This window comes from Hyla sarda, chromosome 1 (assembly GCF_029499605.1).
Source record: "Hyla sarda isolate aHylSar1 chromosome 1, aHylSar1.hap1, whole genome shotgun sequence".
Classification (NCBI taxonomy): Eukaryota; Metazoa; Chordata; class Amphibia; order Anura; family Hylidae; genus Hyla; species Hyla sarda.
This window is the reverse complement of record NC_079189.1, coordinates 96,139,517-96,163,453: the sequence shown is the minus strand read 5'-3', so window position 1 is coordinate 96,163,453 and position 23,937 is coordinate 96,139,517. Positions and strand designations below refer to the sequence as shown.

Sequence of the window (23,937 nt, the reverse complement as noted above, 5' to 3'; positions counted from 1 at the left end):
ATAAAACCATGCCTCTTTGTGTTCAACGATGGCCGCACAATGTTGCTGATATTGCAGGGCTATTGGTGAACACATGGGGAGTGTGGTTTCAGCTAAACGCATTCGCTAACATGTGGTAATGAGGCCTATTTGTTTTCTTCTTCACACGATAGTTGGATAGTTGATATACATTAGTAACCTGACAAAAAAGGTTGCTGACGTATCGCATGGTGTACTTCTGATGGGCCTGATTTTTGAACGTACTGTATATGGTAACTTTGCAGACCTATTAGTATGGTTTGCCAGACTGTCGAGTACTTCAAAATTAACATTTAAGTTTGGAAAGTGGACTGAATGTATTCATTAGATGGCTAAAACTTGTATAACTGATGTCCTCTCTGCATCAATCATTACTTTCAACTGTATTTGTCTGCTGAAACGGATTAAAACAAGACATTTTCATTTAGGCATTTAGATTGTCATAGTTACAGATTTTTGACAGGTACAACAATTTTTAAGACTATGAAACCATTAGTTATTTGACATTTATTTTCTAACTGTAAATACACACAGTGATCAGTATTGTTATAACATGAAATAAAATGTAAGATTCCAAACTTTTATTGACAAATACAATACAAGTGTGCAAAGACTTAAAGGGTTACTCCGCTACCCAGTGTCCGGCACATTGAGTTCCAAACGCTGTGTGCGGGCTTCCGTGTTCACGCTCACCCCCTCATGACATCATCATGTGACATCATGTCCCTCCCCCTCAATGCAAGTCTATGGGAGGGGGCGTCCCCTTACCATAGACTTTAATTAAGGGGCAGACCGTGATGTCATGAGGGGGCAGGCGTGAACACAGAAGCCCGCACACAGCATTCTGAACTCAATGTTGGGGAGCGGAGTAACCCTTTAAAGGGTTGTCAAGTGATATACAACTTATCCGACTGCTGCGACCCCCGTGATCTCCTGAATGGGACTCCGATCCTCTGAAAGGAGCATATGCTGCAGATGGCACAGACTCAATTCATTTCTATAGTACACAACTCGGTTTCTTCAGCACTACCATAGAAATGATTGGAGCAAGTGCTCACTTTTTGAAGACTGACCATAGGTTCTCTATGGGATTGAGATCTGGGCAGTTTTCTGGCCATGGACACACAATTTCAATGTTTTGTTTACCAAGCCATTTAGGGGGACTCCAGTGGAAATCATTTTTTTTTTTAAATCAACTGGTGCCAGAAAGTCAAACAGATTTGTAAACTACTTTTATTAAAAAAATCTTAATCCTTCTATTACTTATCAGTTGCTGTATGCTCCACAGGAAGTTCTTTTCTTTTTGAATTTATTTTCTGTCTGACCACAGTGCTCTCTGCTGACACCTCTTTCCATGTCAGGAACTGTCCAGAGCAGTATGGGTTTGCTATGAGTATTTTCTCTTGCTCTGGACAGTTCCTGACATGGACAGAGGTGTCAGTAGAGAGCACTGTAGTTAGACAGAAAAGATTCAAAAATAAAAAAAATAAAATAACTTCCTGTGAAGCATTCAGCAGTTGATGAGTACTGGAAGGATTAAGATTTTTTATATACAAATAATTTACAAATCTGTTTACCTGTCAGGAAACAATTGATTTAAAAATAAATGATTTCCACAGGAGTACCCCTTTAATATTTTTGCTTTGTGACATGGTGCTCCATAATGCTTGATAAAGCATTGTTAACCTGTTGGGGACGGAGGGTGTACCTGTACGCCATCTGCCCACTCCCTGTCTATAACTCGGGGCCACGCCATGGCCCCACCTCATAGTGGGTTGGGCCCGGCACCTAGCAACGGCCGGGACCCGTGACTAATAGCGCGCGGCTATTAACCCTTTAGACACAGCGTTCAAAGTTGAACGCCGCATCTAAAGTGAAAGTAAAATGTTGCCGGTTAGCTCATGGGGCTGTTCCGGATAGCCGCAGCGAAATTGCAGCATCCCGAACAGCTCTAGGACAGCAGGAGGGTCCCTTACCTTGCCTCCTGTTGTCCGATCGCCGAATGACTGCTCAGTGCCTGAGATCCAGGCATGAGCAGTAAAGCGGCACAATAATTGATCAATGGTTTTGTATGAAAAACTATTGATCAATGTAAAAGATCAGTATGTGCAGTGTTATAGCCCCCTATGGGAGCTATAACACTGCAAAAAAAAGTGGGGAAAAAAAGTGAATAAAGATCATTTATAGGGGTACTACCATGCTGACAACTTATCCCCTATCTAAAGGATAGGGGATAAGTTGCCTGATCGCGCGGGGTCCCGCCACTGGAGACCCCCGCGATCTCGCACGCAGCACCCGCTCTCATTAGGCCCCAGAGCGAACATCCGCTCCGGGTCTGATGACTGCCAATCACGGGGCTGGAGTATTGTGACGTCACGGCTCCGCCCCCATGTGACATCAAGCTCCGCCCCTCAATGCAAGACTATGGCAGGGGGCGAGACAGCTGTCTCCCCCCTGCCATAGATTTACATTGAGGGGCGGAGTGTGATGTCACACGGGGGCGGAGCTGTGATGTCACGATCACCGACCCCGTCATCAGACCCGGAGCGGATGTTCGCTCCGGGGCCTGATGAGAGTGGGGTGCTGCGTGCGAGATCGCGGGGGTCCCCAGCGGCGGGACCCCGCACGATCAGGCAACTTATCCCCTATCCTTTAGATAGGGGATAGGTTGTCAGCACGGTAGTACCCCTTTAACTCCTTCCCTTATAAAAGTTTGAATCACCCCCCTTTTCCCATAAAAAAAAAAACAGTGTAAATAAAAATAAACATATGTGATATCACCGCATGCTGAAATTTCCAAATTATAAAAATAAATTGTTAATTAAACTGCACGGTCAATGGCGTGTGCGCAAAAAAATTCTAAAGTCCAAAATAGCGTATTTTGGTCACTTTTTATATCATGAAAAAATGAATAAAAAGGGATCCAAAAAAGTTTGTTCAATACAAAAATGATATTGCTAAAAACTTCAGATCATGGTGCAAAAAATGAACCCTCATACCGCCCCAAACGCAGAAAAATAAAAAAGTTATAGGGTCAGAAGATGACAATTTTAAACGTATAAATTTTCCTGCATGTAGTTATGATTTTTTCCAGAAGTACGACAAAATCAAACCTGTATAAGTAGGGTATCATTTTAATCATAGGGACTTACAGAATAATGATAAGGTGTAATTTTTAACAAAAAATTTACTGCATAGAAACGGAAGCCCCCAAAAGTTACAAAATGGCGTTTTTCTTCAATTTTGTCGCACAATATTTTTTTTCCTTTTCGCCGTATATTTTTGGGTATAATGACTGATGTCATTACAAAGTAGAATTGGTGGCGCAAAAAATAAACCATCATATGGATTTTTAGGTGCAAAATTGAAAGGGTTATGATAAGTAGGAAAAAACAAAAGTGTAAAAACCCTCCGTCCCCAAGGGGTTAATCACCAAAATGAACAAAACATAAGCATTTTGGGTCAATGGCTAGGAAACTCCACAGACCTCAAACCCATTGAGAACCTGTGGTAAATCTTTACAAATTGGGTGGACAAACAAAAACACAAAAAGTGTGAGAAACTGAAAGCCCTGATTAGGCAAGAATGGGTTGGCATCAGTCAGGATTTGGCCCAGATATACCAGGGCAAATTGCCTTTGCCTTGAAAAGTAGGGTCAGCACTCAAAATGTTGGTACATGATGTATTTGTCAATAAAATGTTAAACTTATGAAATTATTATAATTGTACTTTAGTATATCATGGAAACATCTACTAAAAGACCTTAAAACACTAAAGCAGAATACTTTGTGAAAACAAACATTTTTGTCAGTCTCAAAACGTTTGGCTATGACTGCCGTCATAGCCAAACGTTTCGAGAAGCAAATAGTAGGTCATACCACTGACAGCTACAACTGCCACATATACTAGTCCATAGAGTACATAGTAACAGAGTCCATTGAGTTCAACCTAAAACCCTACTGTGTTGATCCAGAGGAAGGCAAAAAGTCCCCATGATACTGATGCCAATTGCTCCATGACAAAGGAAAAATTATTTCCCGACTCCAGTATGGCAATCAGAATAAATCCCTGGATCAACATTCTTTCCACATACTGTAAATCTACTATCCATAACCTGTAAAATTATATATTTTACATCCAGTAAACATCCAGACCCCCCTTGAACTTGGATATTGAGTCAGACATCACAGCATCATGTGGAAGAAAATTCCATAGTCTCACTGCTCTTACAGTAAAGAATCCCTGTCTGTGATGATGGTAAAACCTTTATGCCTCTAGACCAGGGGTCTCAAACTAATGGCTCTCCAGATGTTGCAAAACGTCAACTCCAAGCATGCCCAGACAGCCATTGGCTGCAGGCAACGGCTGTCTGGGCATGCTGAGAATTGAAGTTTTGAAACATCTGGAGGGCCACTAGTTTGAGACCCCTGGTCTAGACGTATAAAAAGATCACTAGAAATAGCAGAATTAGTTTACACCATAAACTTCTAAAGCTAATTTTGAAAACAATCTGTGGCAGTGTTTAATACTTACCATTACCACAAAGAGTTGCAGTGGACAATGATATCATTGATAACTAGAAAAGAGAATAACAGTAAAGTGAGGACTACACAAGTACTACACAAAGGAATAGACAATTTGAGAAGTGAATTGGATGTTTTTGAATGACATTTTTTTTGTTTGACAGATAAGTGAAGGTGCTGACTGCATTTTTATTCCATCAAAACTTTTCCTGGTTGAAGCCCCTGTCAAGTCTAGACAGATAGCACAAGAGCTGGTGAACAGTTTTCCAACAGAGACAAAGATCAGAGAATGCTACGCCTCCCTGCAAACATGGAGAGCCTACAAGGAAAGAATTATCGGAAAGCCTGTAGATGGACGCATGAAATTCCCAAATCTTAGGAAATAAATGATGAGAAGGTTAAATACATATTTGCAATGTATAATAATTAATAACTATAAAGATGTTGCTTGAGTAGATTCGTACACCACTCACCACCTCTCGGAGTAGCTGCACCGCCTGTGCACAGATGTGCCGGTCCCACCCTCGGCCAGGTACTAGTGTAGAAAAAGGAAAGATCGCCCAGCACTCGGGATGCAGTTAAAAGTAGCTTTTCTTTATTCGAAAATCTTCAGACAATGGTCACAACAGAGTAAAGCGTCTAATCTATAAAGATGTATACAAAACATTCTGCATTCCAACCATTTTGACTTCAGGCCACTCTTAAATGGGCACTATCAGATTCGAAATCTTTTTACATGTTGTACATCTTGGCAAAACATTAACCTTTCTAACATACTTCATAAGAAAATTGTATTTACTTTTTATAGAATTCATGGCTTATAAAATCATGGCTTTGTCCAAGCTGAAGCACATACATGGACAAAGTGCAGTAAGTGAGGGTGGGCAGGCACTCCTCTGTGTCTGATAGGACAGGAGAGAGTACAGAGGAGTGCTATCAGACAGGAGAGAGCACAGAGGAGTCCTATCAGACAGGAGAGAGCACAAAGGAGTGCTATCAGACAGGAGAGAGCATAGAGGAGTGCTATCAGACAGGAGAGAGCACAGAGGAGTGCTATCAGACAGGAGAGAGCATAGAGGAGTGCTATCAGACAGGAGAGAGCACAGAGGAGTACTATCAGACAGGAGAGAGCACAGAGGAGTGCTATCAGACAGGAGAGAACACAGAGGAGTACTATCAGACAGGAGAGAGCACAGATGAGTCCTATCAGACAGGAGAGAGCACAAAGGAATACTATTTGACAGGAGAGAGGAGTACCGTCAGACAGGGGAGGGCAAAGAGGAGTGCTATCAGCCAGTAGAGAGCACAGAAGAGTGCTATCAGACAGGAGAGAGCACAGAGGAGTGCTATCAGACAGGAGAGAACACAGAGGAGTGCTATCAGACAGGAGAGAACACAGAGGAGTACTATCCAACAGGAGAGAGCACAGAGGAGTCCTATCAGACAGGAGAGAGCACAGAGCAATACTATTTGACAGGAGAGAGGACAGAGGAGTACTGTCGGACAGGAGAGAGCAAAGAGGAGTGCTATCAGCAAGTAGAGAGCACAGAGGAGTGCTATCAGACAGGAGAGAACACAGAGGAGTGCTATCAGACAGGAGAAAGCATAGCAGAGTCCTATCAGACAGGAGAGAGCACAAAGGAGTCATATCAGACAGGAGAGAGAACAGGGGAGTCCTATCAGACAGGAGAGAGCACAGAGGAGTCCTATCAGATAGGAGAGAGCACAGGGGGGTACTATCAGACAGGAAAGAGCACAGAGTAGTGCTATCAGACAGGAGAGAGTACAGAGGAGTCCTATCAGACAGGAGAGAGCATAGAGGAGTACTATCAGACAGGAGAGAGCACAGAGGAGTACTATCACACAGGAGAGAGCATAGAGGAGTACTATCAGACAGGAGAGAGCACAGAGGAGTACTATCAGACAAGAGAGGCACAGAGGAGTATTATCAGACAGGAGGGAGCACAGAGGACTACTATCACACAGGAGAGGCACAGAGGAGTACTATCAGACAGGAGAGAGAACAGAGGAGTCCCATCATACAGGAGAGAGCACAGAGGAGTCCTATCAGACAGGAGAGAGCACAAAGGAGTCATATCCCACAGGAGAGAGAACAGGGGAGTCCTATCAGACAGGAGAGGGCACAGAGGAGTACTATCACACAGGAGAGAGCATAGAGGAGTACTATCAGACAGGAGAGAGCACAGAGGAGTACTATCAGACAGGAGAGGCACAGAGAAGTATTATCAGACAGGAGAGAGCACAGAGGAGTACTATCAGACAGGAGAGGCACAGAGGAGTGCTTTCAGACAGGAGAGAGCACAGAGGAGTCCTATCAGACAGGGGAGAGCCCAGAGGAGTACTATCAGACAGGAGAGAACACAGAGGAGTACTATCAGACACGAGAGAGCACAGAGGAGTACTATCAGGCAGGAGAGAGCACAGAGGAGTTCTAGCCCACCCTCACTTACTGGACATTGTCCATGTGGGACCTATGGGACCTATAACACTGCAAAAAAAAAGGGAAAAAAAAAGTGAACAAAGATCATTTAACTCCTCCCCTATTAAAAGTTTGAATCACCCCCCCTTTTCCAATAAAAAAAAAACACAGTGTAAATAAAAATAAACATATATGGTATCACCGCGTGCGGAAATGTCCGAATTATAAAAATATATCATTAATTAAACCGCTCGGTCAATGGCGTGCGCGCAAAAAAATTCCAAAGTCCAAAATAGTGCATTTTTGGTCACTTTTTATATCATTTAAAAACGATCAATAAGTCCTATCAATGCAAAAATGTTACCGTTAAAAACTTCAGATCACGGCGCAAAAAATGAGCCCTCATACTGCCCCATACACGGAAAAATAACAAAGTTATAGGGGTCAGAAGATGACAATTTTAAACGTATTAATTTTCCTGCATGTAGTTATGATTTTTTCCAGAAGTCCGACAAAATCAAACCTATATAAGTGGGGTATCATTTTAATCGTTTGGACCTGCAGAATAAAGATAAGGTGTCATTTTTACCGAAAAATGTACTACGTAGAAACGGAAGTCCCCAAAACTTACAAAACGGCGTTTTTTTTTTTTCAATTTTGTCGCACAATGATTTTTTTTCCGTTTCACCCTAGATTTTTGGGCAAAATGACTGACGTCATTACAAAGTAGAATTGGTGGTGCAAAAAATAAGCCATCGTATGGATTTTTAGGTGCAAAATTGAAAGAGTTATGATTTTTTAAAGGCAAGGAGAAAAAAACGAAAATGCAAAAACGGAAAAAACCCCGGTCCTTAAGGGGTTAATGAAAACTGAAATTGTGATCACGCGATCAGCAGCCATTTCATGAGAAATGATTCAGCATTGGTGGAGATTCCAGTCACATGATTGTGACATCACACAGGTACTGAATCTCCTCAGAGGACCACAAGCCCAGCCAGAGAAAAGATGTGCTTCTAGCTGTTAGAGACTGCACCACAGAGACAGCACCTGTTATAGAGAGAGACCTGCACCACAAAGCCAGCACCAGTTATAGATAGAGACCTACTGGCTGCACATCTGGTGAATGCAGTAAGAGGAAACTGCAGCTAAACTGACCTGGTTACGGGCATTGTAGGGTAGGTCAAAGCCCTTTCTACCCTGTTCCACCACAGGGCACCTGTCTTCTCATTCAAAGTAAATACTCTGAGGTCCAGTGATGGACATTACACAGCTCAGCCTGTTTCAGTGACATTGCTGAGCTGGACGTGTAAGGGCCCCATCTCTCCTATGTGCACCAATGGCCATTAGGGCAAAGAGAGGCGGTGGGCAGCAGGTTTGCAAGTGGGTGGGTAAGGAAAATCCACATTGCATTGTTTTTCCTGTTATACTATTGTCATTGTGTTTTCTTATGTCTGATTGTTAATTTGCTATTTCCTATATAAAGTTAGTTCCAGTTGCTGTGTCAGTCTTATTTTGTCAAGTATGTTCCCTGTGGGACCCCACATCCCTACCCCGGATGCTTCACTGGGTGGATGCACTGCTGCAGACATGTACCCTAGCTCCCAGATACCGGAGGCTCAGGATCCGCCTGTTGAGCATAGTGAGGTAACTAGGGTAAGGGACCACCGAGATGTTAATGGACACCCACAACACCCAGCTACAAACATATAAAAAGTTTTTGTATCTAACAGTGCCCATTTAAGGGTTTTGTCTAAGTAGTCCACCTGTTTTTCTTTACCCTATTTATGAAGATCTGGACTTTGCTGAAGATAAAAATCAGGCTGCTACCCAGCGTGAATGGTGGATGACACAGCAGATCAGAAGACACAGGGCCGTAGCCAAGGGTTAGGGAAAGGAAAGTCTACAGGAAGAGGTCTTAGGCTGGTTGAGTAGACATAGTATAGTAATAGACATAGAATGGTCGTGGTCACTAGTCCGGATCATACTCAAGAAAGACAAAACAGTATGGAGCAGGCAGGAGTGGAGTTAAAGGGAACACGTCAACTGTTTTATGCTGCCCAAACAGGTGAAGGGAGCATGATCAGGCATTTCAGAGAAAATATAGTTTAAGAAAGCTACCAGTAACCGAGCAACTGGTCATTGGGGCGGCTACCATTGCCTCTCTCTGCCCCTCGAGCACTGAGTGATGCATCTCTCCCTGTACACAGATAGGAAAAGACACATCACTTAGGCCCGACAGTGTAAGAAGCAGCTGCAAGGACCACATTACTTGTCTCCTTCCCTGGCTCCCAGCGGCTATTTTAAACTGTGATTTCTAAACTAAGACAGTAAATCATAGTTTGTTGGGATTGTGCTCCCTACATCGGTTTTGTGCAACATAAAACAGGTGACAGGTTCCCTTTAAAGGATTTCACAGCAGAGGAGAGGCGCAACGCTACAGCGCAGAGCTCCATTCGGCAGCATAGGAGCCTCAGCACAGGGGAAGGAAGCACTTACTATAAAGATTGACGTTAAAGGGGTATTTCAGGAATTTTTTTTATTTGACTATGTTACAGGGGCTGTAATGTTAGCGTAGTTCATAATAAAGTGTCTGTACCTGTGTGTGATGGTTTTCTCACAATTCTTCTGTGATTTTCATCCCTATAGTTATTTTTAGCAGAATACCAAATTACTGTTGTCTCAGATTTTTCCCAGCCTGCAATGCAGCCGAGACCTGACATCACTAGTCAGCTGATGACAGGGAGCCTGTCTGCTTTAATAGGTGGAGCGATCGCTGGGTGGGAGAGAGATCAATCTGCAACTAATGCAACAGCTGTAGGCACCCTGATTGAAAACCACAGGTCTTTTGAATGGATGCAGCTCATTTTTGTTTCAATGGGTGGGGTGGCTGATGTGTGGGAGGAAGGAAAATGGAATGAAGGGATTTGTAGTCAAAAAAAGAAAGCTCAAGCAGGAAATACCAGTTCACAAAAAGCTAGCCACAGTGTTATGGTAATCTCACAACATAGCCATTTAGCCCCAAGACAAGCGCAGATCCTTCCTAAACATGTCCAGTACTGTCTGCCAGGTACGTATTAAAATCATCTTATGGTGGATAACCCCTTTAAACGTCAGGGTGCACTGGAGGCTTGGGAACACCCCCGTGCACCAAGCTCCTCATTGGGATATAAAGTAAAAGAAGACTATTGCTGGATCAAAAGCACGGATTGGGGAAGGGTAAGTATAATTTTCAAAATTATTACAATAACATGACACAACATGTCAATGACATTGTCTTGGGTGGTTTTTGGATGGTAAAGAGTATTTTCTTAAGTTTAGAAGTTTAAAATGTTTATTTGTTATTTTTTTTATTTTTTATACATGATTCCATTAAACCATGTTTGAAAAACATACGTCTAAAGGTGTGCATAAGTTAGCTTATGTATCTCATTGAGAAGTTTGAAGCTGATAAATAACCTAACAATAATGAGGCTTAAAGGTTAACACGACCTCATGTCTCTGTGTTTAGAAAAGCACTGCACACAGTGTACAGTGTACATGGTTGCAACGTCTGAATGACTTAGTCTAGCATATGTATAAACTCAGGGGAAGTTACCTTCATGTAGCATTGTGCCTGCTGTGCGCTCATCATCTGATGGGTGAATCACTAAAGACATGTTCATTCCTGAAGCCGTTACTTTGCCTAATTAGTAAAAATATTGTCCTATAAAGCCTAAAACTCATTTCCCATGTTTATCAAGTCATTTGTAATCTCTTTAGAATTCAAACCAATTTACTTGTCAATTTATAATGCGCAGCACAGCTAATGTATTGCAAATCAGGCTATTAATGTTGAAAATTAACTATGGAAAAAGCGAGTCTGAGGATCGGCGTTTTATTTCATGTTCTAATTACTAATTGAGGTATTAATCTTGAATATAGTGACTGCAGGTGCATGGTATATATTGTAGATAATCTTTTCTTGGTGACTAAAATTTGGGATATATATAGAGCCATATTAAACAAATGAAATTAAAATATTAAACGTAGTCATTTATTGAGTGACAGACTGACAAAAATCACCACAAGAGCCGGGTATGTAATAGTCTCTGAAATTACAATGGATCTCAAGGTAACTTCTAAGCAACTAAAGACCGTTTTCATTTAATTTTCATGTTTTCACAATTAGGAGGATGAAACAATGGGGTAGATGGAAGGATTGCAAGGAGAAAGCTGCTGCCTTCCATACAGAATATTATTGTTGCAGTTTGCTAAAGATCACCTGGACACACCAGAAGGCTACTGGGAGAATATTTTGTGGATGGATGAGAAGTGTTTTGTTTGGGGAAAAGAAAAGACCACATTTCAGCATCCATTCCTCATACCATCTGTAAAGCACGGTCTTGGTAGTATCATGTTTGGGGCCTGTTTTGCTGTTTCTAGGCCAGTATGACATGCCATCACTAATGGAACAACGAATTCTGAATTATACCAGAAAATTCTGAAGGAAAATGTCAGGACATCTGCTCGTGAGCTAAATCATAAGAAAATGCGAGTTGTGCAACAAGACCCTAAGCATACAAACCGTTCTACCAAAGAATGGTTAAAGATTAATTAGGCTAAAGGGATTATTCAGCAATTGGCATCCTGTCCCCTATCCACTTATCCCTTACCTTAAGTGTCTGACCATAAGGGGCTTGGCTTCTGGGACCCTCAGCGATCTCCAGAATGGTGCTCAAATTTCCCTTTATGCCCCTCTATGACAGCATAATAGACAGGGTGGATCACCCCCCCCCCCCCACCCCATCAGACACTTATACCCTATACTGTGCATCGGCATGCAATGGGATTGCTTTGCAACGGCTCCTAGGCTGCAAAGCGGAAGTGCCTAGTGACAGTGAATATTTCATCTGGGAACTGACAGGTCCCGCTATGCCATCCATTGTATTGCATTTGTGCCCGGAGGAGGCTGGGGCGACACCACTGTTAAATGATCACTTCCCGCTTTGTGTTGTCACCTGATGCATCCCCCATGCACCCCCCTAGTAATGCCACTGTCTATGTACAGTATAAATAAAGATGGGCCCTAGAATCATTTCCTCTGATGGGCCTGAAATACCTCAGTCCAACACTGCCTTCCTTTCTTAGGGTAAGTTCACATGTTTTTTTTTTTTACATTACAACAGATTTTTGCTGGCTAGTTTATTATCTATTGTTGCAGTATTGGACATGAATAAGGCTAATCTACAGGCTGGCATCTTCCATGCAGAATATGCACGAGTAAATGACATTACTTACCCACACGTACGTTAAATTTATGCAGAAAGACCTTGGTGCCACAGTAAACAGTGTGAACTACAGTACCTATTCCTGGTCAGAAAAAAAGAACTATACAACTTCCTCTGTAGGAATTAAACAAATGACATCAGCTGCCGGTAGCAGCTGCCGGTAGCAGCTGGCACAAGCTGAATATGGGTTAGGCTCAGCTCCTATGCCCACTCTATACTTTCCAACCAAACATATAACGTATTACATCAATTGTCAAGAAGGGATAAAATGTTGGTATGGTCTGGCTCTACGCCTGCCCTTTGTTTGTGATATTGTAGCTCAGTTACATTTAGGTGAATGGATCCAAGTTGAAATACCACACAAAACCAGAGAGCCGGACAAAAGAATCCCAAAGTGTCCACTGCTGGGACAACCAATCAGCTGTAATCTGTGAGGAATTTTAGCAGTAAATGTTCAGCTTCCCTGCAGCACCATCACAGGGGAAATTACCGTATTTATCGGCGCATAACACGCACTTTTTAGGCTAAAATTTTTAGCCTAAAGTCTATGTGCGTGTTATACGCCGATACACCCCCAGGAAAGGCAGGGGGAGAGAGACCGTCGCTGCCCGCTTCTCTCCCCCTGCCTTTCCTGGGGTCTAGAGCCCTGCTGCCGGCCCTTCTCACCCCCTGGCTATCGGCGCCGCTGCCCGTTCTGTCCCCCTGACTATCGGTGCCGGCGCCCCATTGCCGGTGCCGATAGCCAGGGGGAGAGAAGCGGCGCCGACAGCCAGGGGGTTGCCTCCCCCCATCCCCAATGGCATAATTACCTGGGTCGGGTCCGCGCTGCTGCAGGCCTCCGGCGTGCGTCCCCGGCGTCATTGCTATGCGCTGCACGGCGCGGGGCATGACGTCAGTGCGCCGCGCCATGCATAGCAACGACGCAGGGGACGCGCGCCGGAGGCCTGCAGCAGCGCGGACCCGACCCAGGTAATTATGCCACCGGAGATGGGGGAGGGGCAGCGGCGCCAGCAATGGGTGCCGCTGCCCCTTCTCTCCCCCTGGCTGTCGGCGCCGCTTCTCTCCCCCTGGCTATCGGCGCCGGCAACGGGGCTCCGGCACCGATAGTCAGGGGGACAGAACGGGCAGCGGCGCCGATAGCCAGGGGGAGAGAAGGGCTCTAGACCTCCAGGAAATGCAGGGGGAGAGAAGCGGGCAGCAACGGCTTCTCTCCCCCAGCCTTTTCTGGGGGTGTATCGGGGTATACACGCGCACACACGCACCCTCATTTTACCATGGATATTTGGGTAAAAAAATTTTTTCCCCAAATATCCTTGGTAAAATGAGGGTGCGTGTTATAGGCCGGTGCGTGGTATACCCCGATAAATACGGTAAGCATTATTTTATGTTAATGAAAAACAATAGATTTTTTGAGCAATGCAGGACAGAACATGTCCTCCAAAAAACAGAGGCACATATAGTAAATGCTTTCAACTCTGGAGATGAATACGTTATGAAAATATACTTTTTAAACTATACAACTCTTTTACCAATATCCTGATGGGACGTTAGTCATAAAAGTAAATGTCAGTACACTAGTAAGATGTATCTGCTGTATTTACAGAAGGACTACATATCTCCAGCTATCCTGCTGACAGCTTAGCCCATCCAGTTTTTGCTTTAGGTTGTGGTGTGCACCATATCATAGCCACATTATCATATCCAAGTTTTCTATTATTTAGAAAATTCTATGCGGCATTATGAATTTTTTTCTGGTGTAAAAAAACTTTGAAGCTATTTACCTTTTGGATCACTGCATTACCTATCTGTCAGAACTGCTCATGCTGACTTTTGTACATCTGCCTTTAGGATATCGCTGCGTTAGAAAAAAAGATACCTCCAGGCTTGATAACACAGAGGTTTGACCTTTAGAGCATATTCATTTATGTTAATAGCTTTAAAAATAGATATATAAAAGAGGAAAAGAATAACTAAAAAAAAAAGAATATATATTGTGGCAGTGTGGCAAGGAAAGGGTGTATTTCCTTGGCTCACCCTGCAGAAGCTCTCACCTGCTTCTTAAGTAATGAGGCAGGAAGGAAGGGAAGTGTATATGAGATGGAGACTCAGTGTAATGGGGGCTCTTCCTAGGAGACAGCATGTGGGCTGTAGGGAAGAGACAGAGCCTGCTGAGGAGTACACAGCCTGAGCTAAGAGAGGCTCAAAGAGACTGCCATGAATTGTGAGTAGAAGGTTGCAGGGGACATACGTTTAACCGGCTGAGGGAAGCTCAGCGGTTGTTAGTCAGGACAAGCTGATCTGTTTAGTCAGTGACCAGACGGTCTAGGATTTTGTTTTGTTCCTGCTTTTTGTTTATTTCTGTCCCTGCAACCTGTCTGTCTAATAAAACTGGCAAGGTGCCAGATTTGCATTATAAGCATTTGTTTGCTGGTTTATTGAGAAGAAGCGCATCCTGTGGCGTGGTCCAGGACGATCCCAGAGCTAATCCCCAAGACGGATCGTCACAATATATATATATATATATATATATATATATATATATATATATATATATTTGTGGTCGGTGCTCAGGCGAATCAATATACCTAACCTACCTAAAATACAGAAACCACAATTTCCATATAACCGTACTCCCTACCTAATAAGGCAGTCAGAGTCATGCACTGCCATTTAAGAGTACACCTGAAAAGAGTGCATACCCTGGTTAAATGTATAACATAATGATTAAAATAACAAGGGCGGGTTTGGTGGGTTGTGAATAACCCACAGCATGGATTACTGGAACAGTCGAGGCTCTTAAAGGTACACCCGCCCCTCCCACAAATTCAGGCTAATAAATTAGCCTTCTTACTTGTGGTAGGTGCTCATGCAAATCAATGTACCTAATCTACCTAAATTACAGAAACCACAATTGCCATATAACCTTACCCTACCTAATAACCTTTCCCTACCTAATAAGTCAGTCAGAGTGATGCCATTTACTGCCACGTAAGAGTACACCTGAATAGAGGGCAAAACTCAGAGATGAGAACAAAAACACTTTATGACATGTTACATTTACAAGCAACTAGAAAGCATAAGACATATCTACGTTAGCCCTCGGTATATGTCGCACGTAAATACTGGAGTTCCAGTAACCCAATTTCCTGATTACGTGAGCATAAACACTGTGACTAGATGCTGAGACTGCCGCACTAATAAGTAATGAAATGACCAGAGAGAGCCGTGGGGTCACCACCTAAGGATTAGACTAATACACCTACATTGTTAGGGCTCTGCCTTCTGCTCCCGGCAGTGGCGCGGTTCGCATTGCAGGACGCTTCCGCATGTGAACCCCGGACTCCCGCTTACCTTCCGCCCCGTCCTCTTCTGTCCCCGCTTGACATTTTCCTCACGTTTCGGGGTGTGAGGAACAGCCCCACTCTGTTCTTCTCCTCCTGCCGGACTCTGCCGGCGTGCGTGTCCCCGCCTCCTTGGTCGTGCACGCCGGCTTTTCTAAATTTAAAGGCCCAGTGCACCAATAATTGGTGCTAGTCTCAAAACAACCCTATTTAGTTTCCGACACTTCCTACTGTTCCCTGCCGGATCTTTGTGCTCTTTTTGCCTAAGAGCAAACGTATACTTGTGTCTTACCTTGCCGTGTATCCGACCCCATGGTACATATCCTGAACTTGCTCCTGTGCCCCATGCCTTCTGACCACTTGCTACCTGACCTGACCTTGCTTCATTGCCGCCAGCGAAGACCTCCTGCCTGTCCTGAGTTCATCTGTGCCTCATCCTTCCTGTGCCTCATTATACCTCGGCTGCCTGTGGGGACGAGGCTTATCAAGGGTAGTGACCTGGGTGCAACCTGTTGCAGAAAGTCCATCCCACTTTGCGGTGGGCTCTGGTGAAAACCAGAAGCACCTTAGACTCTGATCCCTGGTACTGCCCACACCATCTTCCTCACAGGTTAGTGGATCCACCTACCACAACCGTTACATACATATTTGACAAAATGAAGTGTTGTGAGAGCAACACCATCAAACAATAGTAACGGACTATCCGGACAGGAATCTGCTTGTGCTGCTGAAAACTTATGGAGGACCCCACCGGACCCACTTATGTGAAGTTGGGAATTAACAGATCCCAACTATTTATCTGGGCAAAGATGTTTGGAGTAACTCAAACATAACACGTAGTGAGTGGATTTCAAGCCAAGCTGGTGTACCTCAAGAACTGCCCTTTGACTGTCTTACAGGTGAACTCACCTGGTCTTAATAACCCTAAATAGTGCCGCTTTCAAGTTCAAACTTCAAAATTGATGAGGCCAAAAGGAGACATCAGGACATAATACAACTGTCCAAATAATCTCCCGACAAAAGTTGCCTGGAAGGACACTTGCAGACCTGACTCTTCTGAACCAATTTTTTACGCTGCTTGACTGCATGGGATGAGAAGATGTACACCCTCTTCGAATGTGACAAAGCCAGAAAATGTGCATACCTGAAAAATAAATCTTTATAGTATTAAAGGCTAGTTAAAGTGAAGAGTGGAAAAACCCGAAAAAAGCTAATAGGAAAGGGACAGAGGTCTCCCACTGGATATCTGATATATATATATATATATATATATATACACACACACACACACACACACACCAAGCTATCTTGTACACTCTCTGTGACCTGTAGATGTGAAAAGTCTCAACAGAAAACAAACTATATGCCCGTATGCACAACCCCAAGGGCTAAATAACATATATAAACATAAAGACCTAGTCACTAACCTAAAGCTGTGTCAGGTTGTAACTGTAACCGACCAGTGGACATGACAGGCCTAGCCCACAATGAAACCACATATGCAGCAAACATAACCATGAGACTCAACCAATATATAACTAATATCGTCATCAACCTGAAGCCGAGACACATGAAAAAACCTCAACAGAAAACCAAGCTATAACCCTGTATGCACAACCCAAATGCTAAATAAACATATGAAAACATATAAATACATTGTCGCCAACCCGAAGCTGTGTCAGGTTGTAACTGAACGTACCTGTAGATGTGACAGGTCTAGCCGAAAATGAAAGACTCAACCAATATATATATAACTAATAGTATCATCATCAACCTGAAGCCGAGACAGGTCGTAATCATGATTGACCTGTAGACGTGACAATTCTCAACGGAAAAATCAAGCTATATGCCTGTATGCATAACCCTAATGCTAAATAAGCATATAAACATATATAATGACATTGTCGCCAACCTAAAGCATCTCAGGTTGTAACCTAACCGACCTGTAGACGTGACAGGTCTAGCCGAAAATAAAAGACTCAACCAATATATATAACTAATAGTATCGTCGTCAACCTGAAGCCGGGACAGGTAATAATCATGACTGACCTGTAGACGTGACAAGTCACAACAGAAAACCAAGCTATATTCTCGTATGCACGACATGCTAACCCACCGAATTATCCGTGCATAGATAAACACAATGCCATAAAAAACATGCACAGTGTCAAAGATATGAATGTATAGTCTAAACACCATAAACATATGCACAGTAAAACGTTTTGAAACTTATGTACCAAATGAACATATGAATGTGTACCGAGTATGAACACTATAAACGTATGCCTAGCATAACTCCTTGAAATGTATGCAGAGCATGACAATATGAACGTGGGCCTGGCATAACCATCAAGACCATATGCACATCACAAACACCATGACCGCATGCTCAAAACAAACACCCTGACCGTATGCACAGACCAAACAATATGAGCGCATGCACCGAACAAACTATATGAACGCATGGCTAGAATGAACTACATGAGCGTGTGAGTGTATGCACAGAACAAACTGTATGTTTGGATGATGCACTGATATGTGATACTACACATAAAACTATTCTTTTGCTGTCTGTCCCACAGTACAATATATATAAAGCACTGATATGAAGCAAGACACAAAGTTTAAAACCAAATTCACACCAGTGCTCAACACACGTGCATTCCCAGGACAAACTGACTGTATGCCCCAAACAACTATATAAGCATATGCACATAAACTATCTGATCAAATGAGCACATATGCACAAAACAAATAATGTGAGCGTGTAGACATATGCACAGAATAAAATATATGAGCTTATGGCCGGAACTAACTATACCAGCATATGCACTGAACAACAATATAATCATGTGGGTATGTGGATGGGACAAACTATATGTGCATAAGCACAAAACAAACTATCAGAGCGTGTGGTCAGAGCAAACTATAAGAGTGTATGCCCAGGAGAAACTATGACTGTATGCACAGACCTCACTATATGAGCATATGGCCAGAACAAACTACAGAAACGTATGCACAGAACAAACTATATGTGTGGCACCGAATAAACTATTTTGGCGTATGCACACAACAAACTATATGGGCGTATGAACAGAACAAATTATATGGGCGTATTCACAGAACAACTATATGGGCGTATGCACAGAACAAATTATATGGGCATATGCACAGAACAAACTATATGACTGTATGGCCCATAGAAACTATATAATTGTATGGCCTGAATAAACTATATGAGTGTATGACCAGAACAAATTATATGCGCGTATGGCCAGAACAAACTATATGAGCGAATACACAGAACAAACTATATGCGTGTATGGCCAAAACAAAGACTGTATGCACAGAACCAATTACATAAGCGTAAGCGCAGAACAGATTATGTGAGTGTAAGCATAAAACTATATAAGCATATGCACCAAACAACTATATGAGTGGATGCACAAAAAAATTATATGCATGTCTGCACCGAACAATCTATAGGCTAATGAGCATAAACACCTAACAAACTATACAAGCGTATAGCCAGAGCAAACTATGACTGCATGCATGGAACCAATTACATGAGCATATCCATAGAACAAACTGAGTATATGTACGAGACTATATGAGAGTATGCACCTACCAACTATATGAGCGTATGCACAAAACAAACTATATGTGTGTATGCCCAAAACAAACTGTATGCGCGAATGCCCAGAACAAACTATATGAGCATATGCACAGAGACTATATGGCGTATAACAAACTATGAGCGTCCGTACCAAACAAACTCGATGAACATATGCTGAGAACAAACTATATGAGTGTATACACCGAATAACTCTGAGCGTATACACAGAACGAACTATATGTGCATAACGAAGTATGTGAATGAATGCACAGAACAAACTATATGCGCATACGCACAGAACAAACTATACGAGCGCATGCACAGAGCAAACTATATGAGCAAATGCACAGAACAAACTATATGCGAGTATGCCCAGAACAAATTACACTGCTCAAAAAAATAAAGTGAACACATCCTAGATCTGAATGAATGAACTAATTGTATGAAATACTTTTGTCTTTACATAGTTGAATGTGCTGACAACAAAATCACACAAAAATGCTCAATGGAAATAAAATGTATCAACCCATAGAGGTCTGGATATGGAGTAACACTCAAAATCAAGGAGAGAACAACACTACAGGCTGATCCAACTTTGATGCAATGTCCTTAAAACAAGTCAAAATGAGGCTCAGTAGTGTGTGTATGTGGCCACCATGTGCCCGTATGACCTCCCTACAACGCCTGGGCATGCTCCTGATGAGGTGGCGAATGGTCTCCTGAGGATTGTCCTCCCAGACCTGGGCTAAAGCATACGCCAACTCCTGGACAGTCTGTGGTGCAACGTGGCATTGGTGGATGGAGCGAGACATGATGTCCCAGATTTGCTCAATCGAATTCAGGTCTGGGGAACGGGCAGGCCAGTCCATAGCATCAATGCCTTCCTCTTGCAGGAACTGCTAACACACTGGAACCTAGGGCCAACCGCACCAGCATATGGTCTCATGAGGGGTCTGAGGATCTCATCTCGGTACCTAATGGCAGTCAGGCTACCTCTGGCAAGTACATGGAAGGCTGTGCGGCACGCCAAAGAAATGCCACCCCACACCATTACTGACCCACCGCCAAATCGGTCATGCTGGAGGATGTTGCAGGCAGCAGAACGTTCTCCACGGCATCTCCAGACTGTCACGTCTGTCACATGTGCTCAGCGTGAACCTGCTTTCATCTGTGAAGAGCACAGGGTGCCAGTGGCGAATTTGCCAATCTTGGTGTTCTCTGGCGAATTCCAAACGTCCTGCACGGTGTTGGGCTGTTGGGACTCTGCGACAACGTGCTTGCCTATTCCGCTATGTTGCTCCACTTGCAGACTCCCGGCAAACTGAGAGGATCTAGCGGTGCTGCTCCTTTCATGCAGGGCTTCGGGAAAATGGCCACCAACCGGAAGCGCGTCAGCGGTGCAGTGCTGACTTCCGCTCCCCCAACAACAAGGGACAGATCTTTACAGTTCCACTTCAACATCGATACAGCAACATGGTTTCCACGCAATCGGGCGGGACAATTTCACGCGCTTCTTCGGCACATCTTTAACCCTTGCATGTACAGACAACACTTTATAAAGTAGCATAGCTTTGGACCTGATTTTACACATGATTGGCATAGTACTTGAATGATTCACAATGGCAGATAACAGTCTATTCTTCACCTCCCCCTCTATTTCACAAGCGCCTCTGGTTAAACACTTTTCAATGGCAAAGTCTCGTACACTTTCTGGCTAAATTTTTATCGCACGCTCATGCGTTTTACTCTGCAATGCTGGACTCAGTTCAGACTGGGGGGTACTTTAGGCATAAGGCGCACACCCGTATCCTGTTCGTAGGATGCCAAAAGTTGTGGTGAGGGTGTGATGAGAGCAGATGGAATTACCCTAGGGGCAGATGGCATTAACCCCTTGTGTTCGTGACTCCAAGGCGTGGTTTATCCTCCACACCACCTGAAGGAATACCGCTGGATCCTGGGCTAGGCACGGGGGCAAATAATGACTCCGACGCCAAGTTACAGCAAAACAGCAGCTTTACTGAGTCAGACAGGTGTAACAGTCTATAGAGCTTGGCTAGTCCAACGGAGGCGACTAGTGACTTCAGAGACCTTAGAGCTTGCTGGGACTTATAGTTGACTTGGACAATTTGGATGCAGGCCACACTGACTTGAGACAGGATGACTTGGACTGACTTGACTGACTTCACCCCTTCTTTAGCTTACCAGGCTTTGACTTGACCTGTGGGACCCCACAGGTCAAATCCGTGGTTGCTCGACTGACGTTAGGCCTCCTCTGGACTCCAGACACACACCTAGGACTTGACCTTACTGTAACTCAGCAATGATTTAAAGAGAGATAGCAGAGGCTCCACCCAGGGCTTATATGGGAGAGACTCTGAGGGGTCCCATAGGTCACTCTGTAGGTCACATGGTCACTGGTACCTCACTGGGTTACAATCACATGACAACAGGTCTTAAAGCTATAACACATTTTATGTACATGATATGGTGTAAGATAAGCATTTAAGGTAGTAGGTAGAACACAAGTGCAGGGGGGCCCAGGGGTCACTGTATGGAGTCTGCCGGACAGGGCAGTAAGGGTACAGGGGTGCAACTCATGTACTGGGCCACCACATATGTATATATGACCGTATGCACAGAACAACAATCTTTACGCTGTACGCTGTACGAGCAATGGCTGTCCTGTTACTCTTCCTCCATCCCAGGATGTCCATGGAGGGGTCAGTAGCAGGGGCAAATAGTCAGTCCGATCCTGCTCCTCCTTGCTACTCCCCCCTCACAGCATCAGTCTCACATAAAGGCTAAGGTGATTTTCACATCTAAAAAGTAGTCTACATATGTGGGAATACTGGCAGAATGGTATGCTGACATATACCGAGGTGTACTCAGGCTGGGTCCATATGGTTTGTGGACCATATGCTATCTCCTAGTAACAAAGTTCATTCCATTTATGAGTGTTTAGTTTTTTTAATTTTAGTTTTCTTCTGGTACTCAAATGTACGACCACCTACAGTGGTTTTTCTGCCAGAATTTGGTGCCTATTTGTTACATACTTTCCACTGCAGAAGCAGAAACATAAGGAAAAAAGTGAATGAGTTTGAAATCCAGAGCAACATTGACAATACATTTTATTGCAGATTTATTGTAGATTTATTGTACAGTGGTCCCTCAACATACGATGGTAATTCGTTCCAAACGACCCTTCGTTTGTCGAATCCATCGTATGTCCGTGCAATGCAAAGTATAGGAAGATGTACTCACCTGTCCCCGCCACTCCGGACCAGGTCCTCACTGCTCCCGATGCTGTCCAAGGGGCTCCCGATGCTGTCCCGCTGCTCCGGTGTCTTCTTCGCGATCCTCCGGCTTCTTCCGCATCTTCTGCAGGGTCCGGGCCTCGCTTTCTGGTGACGTTATTACTCTGCTGCGCCGGCGCGACTTGCGTAGTGACGTAATAATGACGCCAGAAAGCGAGGCCCGGACCCTGGAGAAGATGCAGAAGACGCCGGAGGATCGCAAAGTGGACCCGGAGCAGCGGGAATAGGTATGCGAACCTGCCCGAGATGCTTAAACTGCTATCCGACAGCAGCTTAAGCATTTTGCGCTGTGGAATAGCAGTTAATGCGATGGCCCCGACATATAAAAGCATCGTATGTCGATGCTGACATCGACATGCGATGGCTTCTGAGAGGCCATCGTATGTCGATTTTATCATATGTCGGGGCCATCGCAGGTCGGGGGGTTACTGTATATTTATTGACATCCCCATTGAGGTCAATGGGGAAAAAAAACACATGAATCCGCAACATTTCCTTATTTTACCTGCTCTTTGCTCTAGATAAAAAAGTCGATGGAAACATTGCCCACAGGACTTTACTATAGTAACTCAGAATTTCCTAAGATTATATTTGAACATGGATTTTTTTTAAACCAGAGAACCCCAGTATATCTGCATCTCTATGGAAAGAGCAGAGAACACATCGGGAGGCAATAAAGTCTCCCACTCTGATATACTGTTCCAAACTCCACTACTTTTCTTTATTAAGTTTATAGAATAGGCTCAGGTTAATGTTTCAAGCCTTAATCTGGTCTTTGTGTCTTGTTATACAGTATGTTCTTTACTTTTTTATGACTTATTGAATCTTTCTATATCCATCTGAAATTTAGCCTACGGCAAAAATATTGCCTTTAATCCAACTATAGTCACACTGAAATATCAAGCTTATTGCTATGATTCACCAGTGTGCCAGATCTTGACCTCACATTCCCTTTTGAAAATGTTCTGTACTTCTGTACACCTCTAGATTCTGAGCTATCTAGTTTTCATCCATGTTTGTTCATCTTGAATGCAGAAGTACATAATAATAAATCATCTTGTTCTTTTCTCTCTACAGATCTTATGTCAAATCTGAATGTTAGCACCTATTTGTCAATATTTACAGTTTCATCCATGCGTGTAAGATAAGATTCCCACATAAACTAGTTAAAATAGTGGTAAGTTGTATTGTTTATTACTGATCAAATAAACATCAGTATCAAAGAAATTCTGATAGAGCATATGATTTTTAGAATACCAAGACACATGCAGATTTAGATTAAACACGATACCATTCCGACTGCTATCAGCTATCAATACTCACCACAGCATTTGCGGCAAAGAGTTGGTTCTGATGGCTCATCTGATCACCCGCAGCATGACCACAGGGATCATATCAGCCAGGATGGTGGACGGAGG

The 23,937-nt window shown here is 43.5% G+C and overlaps 1 protein-coding gene across 3 annotated transcripts in view; it reads left to right on the top strand.

The window, feature by feature from the left end:
* LOC130302034 (uncharacterized) overlaps positions 1-6,499 on the top strand; it is a 147,347-nt gene extending 140,848 nt beyond the window's left edge. For 2 of the 3 annotated variants that reach the window (XM_056551663.1, XM_056551664.1), the window contains one exon: positions 4,706-6,499. In XM_056551663.1, the coding sequence (XP_056407638.1) occupies positions 4,706-4,927 (222 nt within the window). In that variant the 3' untranslated portion in view covers positions 4,928-6,499. The remainder of the gene's footprint in view (positions 1-4,705) is intronic. The other variant, XR_008852373.1, reaches the window with a different exon arrangement.
* Positions 6,500-23,937: the final 17,438 nt, after the last annotated feature.